Here is a 6,197-nt window from a genome sequence, read left to right as displayed (position 1 = left end):
CAACCCCACTGGCAGTTAAAAGGAAGAAACAGCTGCGATCACACACCACTCTTAGAAGCACGAAGCTGAAGACACCAGCCTGAAGATGACGAATGTGACTTCGTCGAAACGTCGCCAAGGTACTTTTAATTCTACGCGGGAGAAAACCCGAATAACTAAAGACCTACATATATATATATATATATATATATATATATATGAAGAAATGCTGAAGGACTCCTTTCATTCTCTTGTTATCAGTTCACCGAAGTTTAAGTATTTCATCATGAGTGACATTTGTGACTTCTTTGGTATGAAACTGGTACACAGTTTACAAAAGCAGAAATATCGAAGAACCTACAAAGATGCTGTTTTTCTGGGGAGGCTCATTGCATTTCTTACTCTGGCACCCAAATTGCCACCACTATATATTTTCCTACTGGATTCATGCACTTTCTTTTTTAGGTTATCATCATGTTTGCCTTCGTAATGAGAGCAACCGGCCTCTTACAATGCCCTCTCTATTTGTCTATGTGGAAATGAAAGATTATGTTCCTGATTCATGGGCAGGTACAGTATTCTGAAGATGAAAGAGCAGGACACCTATACTTTAGTTGCAGGATTTTAAAAAAGAATAAAAGGTGGCTTTCAATTTGTATTGCCATTAGTCTTGGTTTGCTTCTAGATGCTATTTTTAAGCAGAGGCCTGGTGTGTGTATATTGGCCAATTAAAATTATTTACTACACCATCTGTATGAAGGATGTTGAAAAGATTCTCTTAGTAAAATTGTGAAATAACTTGAGTGAGGCATTGGATGAGGTGTTTTTAGGTAGATATGAGTGTCTTAGGCAGCCTTCAGTAAAGATGACAATCTTATAATAACTGTTACCAAAAGTGAATAAGTGTAGAAGATGAAGGAATGGCCTTGAAGAACAGGAGAAAAGGCTGCTATAAAGGCAATAATCAGACAAACACAATTTAAATCTGGTCAAAGAAACTAAATTGAGAAAATGTCTCAGATAGGCCCCTCTCTCGTTCACGCAAAGAGAAAATGAGGGGGGAGGAGAGCATACTCAGACTTGCAATATTCTGTTACTATATTTGTTCCAATAAAAATAATTTTAGACCTACATGGCATTGATTTCCTAGTCTGGTCTACTTATAGAGGTACTGTCAATAAGAACAATAAGTCTATATTGCCATATTTGTAGCAACCACAGGGTGCATTTAACTTCTTTTCAGCTATTTTTCAGTGTCCCAAGACAAGGATAAGTAACATAATGTCTCCTTCAGATTGATCTTTGCTCCTGGATACATCCATGCAGCTTTCTTGCCCAAAGTGCAGAAGTGATTAACTATTGCCTTACTCTGAAGATTAGTTATTTCCCAATTAAGCTTACAGACCTAATGTTCTTCAGAGGTTTCCTATCCAAACACCAAGCAGACTTGTTCTTATTTGATGTTTTTATTTTTTCAGCTTCTGTTCTTGTTAAGTTTCTAATCCCAGACAAAGTCAGCCAAATAGGACAGAGACTGGGAAGGTTAAAACTTCCTTTCCTAGAAGTTAATAGGCTGAACAATGATTGAATGGCTACTCACAGTCACAATCTATAGAGATGGCTATTATTGTATTGCAGCACATTTCCCAATCGTAGCTGAAGGAGGGTGTATAAGTTCTTCCTAAGAAAAACTGTAAATGAGGATGTAGGTCACTCAGCATTGTTCTAAAAATAGTCAACAATGCAAAGCAAGAAAAATGAGATTTTGTTGCTCTTATAAATTGTATACCTTTGAACTGAATACAGGCGGACTTAAATTTTATCTCACTGCAGGCAATTTGCAGAAGGTTAATAATCTATTATTTCAAATTGTATGTTTTGAATTTTTTTTTTACTAGTTGATTCAGAATAACGAAAAGCATATAAGGCAAATATTACTATATTCTTAGTAAAGGAACTAGCAATCAATCAATAGGGGATAATGAGATAGTATTGTCCCTCTTGTTTTTTTAAAAAATAGATCTCACCATGGCTTTATCCAATCCAATAAAGTTTTTTAATGCTCATGATAAAAAGATGAAGAATGCAGATGCTAATAATGAGGTGAGTTCTCCAAATAATATATATAGATATTGTGTGTAAAATACCTGCTTTTGTATTCTAGCTCAAATCAGGATGCTAGTGATAGAAGTTAAGCCAGCATATTCCATCTCAGAGTCTGACATGCCTCTTAATAGCAACCAAAGAAAAACAGAGATCAATTATTTTAAAGAGGCTTTTAATAAAATGGGCCAATGTTGTTTTAGAATCATAAAATTAATACTTCTGAAATACTTCAGTTAGGATTCAGAATGTTATCCATACATTCTAAATGGTACAGAGTTATCCAAAAGACAAGAAATGCTTATGTAACTGGAATAGCAAATAGTTTATAGATACTCCTTGCTTAACGACTGGTTGCTTAATGAGCAAATTAATAATAGCTTCAGAAAGGGTGGTTTATGGCCTGTAAAGTACTTCCAACCATTACAAAACATTGCACCAAGAATAACAATCTGCTTGATTATGATTTGGGTGCTTGGCAACCAGTTCACTTACTTATTACAGTCATGATCATGTGATTGTCATTTGCAATATTCTCTGCTGGCTTTCCCAGAAGGTCAGTGGGGAAGGCAGCAGGGAAGGTTGTAAGGAGAGGAGATGGACGTAAGCTGAAATCCTGCATGGGGTTGAGGGAACAAAGCTGAAACCCTTGAATCCTGAAGATTTCAGCTCTGTTCCTGCAGCTCCATGAAGGGTTTTTCCTCTTCCTTTGTGAAGGGGAGGGGAATCCCTTTGTCAGATTTCAGGAATGGAGCTGAAATCCTAAAGATTTAGATGAGGGATTCTGGGTGTTGAATTCCTCACAGCTTAAAGTTGCTGAGATTGAAAAACACTGTTTTAATGTCTGCATTGCACTGTTATATGGAGGGTGAGGAAGGGGATTTAGCAAAGAATTCAAGGAATGTGGGGCAGTGCATTGGAATTTTAAAATTGATGAAAACAAGCTAACAATCTCTTCTATTTGGCCTCTAAAGCATTTTTAGTTATTATATTCACAAGGAATCTTAAATGTTAAACCTGATTAATATACCATAGTTGCTACCTTCACATAATGTACCCAAAATACCATATTATGATTTATCTTATGTTGAAACAAACTATATTATGGATTAACACGATGGCTTGGTTTAACCCATGTTAAAACTGTGACTTGCTTTGTACAGCTGTCGATGGCATCACTTTCAGCCTATTTTACCCTAGCTACAAACCTAGCTGCTAGTTATTTTGAAAAGCAGAATTAAATTCTTTCTTAGCCGAATTCGCTTTTCATATCAGACAGTGTCAGGCCCAACCCAAGAATGACATAGAACAGACATGTCAAACACAAGGCCCATGGGCCAGATGCGGCCCGCTATGTGGTTCCATCCGGCCTGGAGGCCTGCTCTGGAAAGAGCGAAGAATCGGCCCGCCGCACCTCAGCCCGGCCCAGGCTGATCAGGCATTGATCTACAACTTGGTTGCGTCCATCAAAGCCAGAATGCGCTCAGCATTAAATCCATAGGGCAGCCCCGCCCCCTGGGTGTGCACGCAAGCAGAGTCCGGCGTCCCTGTTGGCTGTCTTGTCCCGCAGGCTGACTTCACCCAGGACACTGGCGCTGGCCATCTCCTGTGTGCACACCCAGGGGCGGGGCAGAGATGGCGAGGCAGCTCCTTGCTGGTTCCAGTGGATCTTAGGCTGAGCGCGTTCTGGCTTTGATGGATGCAACCAGGTTGTAGATCAGTGCCAACCCCCCCCCACCAGCACCTCCAGCCTCGAAGCCACGAAGCATCCCTTTCAACAGGACCGCCCCCACCCGCCCACATGGTATAGGAATGGCCGGCAGCAGCATATAAGTGCTAGCAATCTCTCCCCCTCCCATCACCCCTTCCTGAGCACAGGGGAACGAAAAAGATGAGAAGACGAAGGAAGGAACGAGGGAGAAAGGAAGAGAGGGTGGGTGGGAAGGAGGGAGGGAGGGGAAAAGGGAGGGAGGAAGGAAGGAACAGGAAGGAACAGGGGAAAAGGAACAGAGGGTGAGAAGAAGGAAGGAAGGAACGGAGGGAGGGAGGGAAGAAGGAAGGGAGAGTGGGAGGGAGGGAGGGAAAAAGGGAGGGAGGAAGGAACGGGGAGGAAGGAATGGAGGGTGGGAGGGAGGAAGGAAGGAACAGAGGAAGGGAGGGAGGGAGGGTGGAGGGTGGGAGGGACCATGTCCCAGCGCTCACCCCAGTCCCATCCTCCGCCGGAGACCCTCAGATCTGCCCCAGTCCTGCCCAGGCATCCCTGAAGCGAGTGATGTCAAGCTGGCCACACCCACCCCATAGATCACGCCCACCCCATCCACACCCACCCACTAGGCCACACCCATCCAGGCCACACCTACCCGGCCCCCCAAGGGCAGCCACAATGCTGATGTGGCCCTCAATGAAATTGAGTTTGACACCCCTGACATAGAACAATCCAGCCAAAGTTCAGTTCTTTATTTGCTATACACAACAGACAGAATCTGCCAGACTAAACCCTTACTGGCCTAAGGAAATACCCTGGAAGTGGCCATCCTAACTCTCTTCCTCTGTCTCCTAGCCAGGTGTAGGTTGTGTTGCCTCTTGTCTCCCCCCTTTTCTTAGAATGTGCTTCCTCCTTCCTGGGAAACTGCTGCTTTACTTTTGTCCATCACATCACCTCCCCCTCCATAGGCACCATTCTTTACCTCCAGGAACAACATAAAAGCCTGGATATATAACTGTGTTTGGGAGCAGCTGAAGTGCTACTTTCCAGACTTGCTTTTCTCCACTTCTTATTCTGGACTAGACAGTTATTCACAAAAAGAGTGACTGTCTCATCAAATCTTCATAAGATTTCACATTTAATTATCAAGGTGCTGTAAATGGAATTTTCTTGAAGCTAAGAATAAGACAGTACTTAAAAGACATATTTTCAGCTTGCTTTCTGAGTTATCACAGTTCTGAGTGTTACTGAGCAATTTATTTGGAGGAGTCAATGTGAAAAGTATAGCAATTGTGTCTATTGAGGAAGTCACAGAATGTTTGGGGCTGTCAGAGAACCAAACACCCTGAGATCTTCAGTTTAAAGAAGTCAAGTGAATGGAAAAAGGAAATAACATTTTTCAGGTTGAGAAATTTGGATTCACTGGTAGGACATTCACATGGGCTACCCTGAAGAATGATGGTGGAATATCTCCACTTTGTTACGTATTTTATAAATGCACCTCATGATACTTCATCTTTCTTGCTGCTTTCATGCAGGAACATTAGAGTGCCAAACAAGAGTAAAAAAAAAAGCAAAAACAATATAGGATTGGGTAGGAAGCTGCCAGTTGTTTCCAAGGATCTATTTTTGCACTGACATCAATTTTCTGTTGAACTTTATTTTATAGAAATCCATTTTGGAAATGAATCTTTCAGTCAACGGGATACCTAACATCATAGGAAGTTATTGCACTCCTTCAAATGGCCCTGCAGGTAATGCTATGGAAATGATAGGAGCTGAGAATGGGAGAACACATATAGTTCACATATTGAAAGGAGATGGTATAACTCCAAGTGACAAGAAGTAGGTTCAACCCACATCACTGGGACCAGTTGAACATTCTGACCATAGTCAAAATCTATTTATAAAGGAATAAAGTTTTAGTCCACTGTGATGTTGTTTCCGTTCTCCAGGAACCTTGATTACATCAAAAGAAGGGACCATGAAAGAAGCTGCAAAATTAACTGCAGGTAAGAAAGCCCTCTCTTTTTAGCAATCTGACACAATGTCATATGTGAACAGATTCTACATGTATATCATTATTACAAAATGTGTGGTGATTCAGCCAGAATATGATATATTCGTATCAACTGGTGGGCTTTATCCCAATACCTTTCAAAAGCCACTCCACACATTTATTCAAGGACAGGACTTCATTGTGGAAAAAATTGCAATAGGAATTAAGGAAACCCTCTCCTTATTACAGTAAGAGGAGACTTGAAACTTTTCATTTTATCTAGGCCATTTAGGGTTTTTAGAAAATATATGATACGGAAGGTATATGTTCCCAAACTGGTTCTTTAAGACTTCCAACAGTTTACCCATCAATAAAGAGGCTATTCACCTTGTCCTGGTTGTTCTTTTTCTC

General features: G+C 41.2%; 1 protein-coding gene across 1 annotated transcript in view; it reads left to right on the top strand.

Moving 5' to 3' along the window:
* LOC107290817 (1-phosphatidylinositol 4,5-bisphosphate phosphodiesterase beta-2) overlaps positions 1–6,197 on the top strand; it is a 42,210-nt gene that overhangs the window by 24,439 nt on the left and 11,574 nt on the right. The window contains exons 10-13 of the mRNA XM_015819743.1: positions 445–549; positions 2,000–2,082; positions 5,457–5,541; positions 5,743–5,799. Of these exons, the coding sequence (XP_015675229.1) occupies positions 445–549; positions 2,000–2,082; positions 5,457–5,541; positions 5,743–5,799 (330 nt within the window). The remainder of the gene's footprint in view (positions 1–444; positions 550–1,999; positions 2,083–5,456; positions 5,542–5,742; positions 5,800–6,197) is intronic.

This window comes from Protobothrops mucrosquamatus, unplaced genomic scaffold (genome assembly GCF_001527695.2).
Source record: "Protobothrops mucrosquamatus isolate PMUCROS unplaced genomic scaffold, P.Mucros_1.0 scaffold972, whole genome shotgun sequence".
Taxonomy (NCBI): Eukaryota; Metazoa; Chordata; class Lepidosauria; order Squamata; family Viperidae; genus Protobothrops; species Protobothrops mucrosquamatus.
The sequence above is the reverse complement of the archived record's forward strand: the minus strand, read 5'-3'. Positions and strand labels throughout refer to the sequence as shown.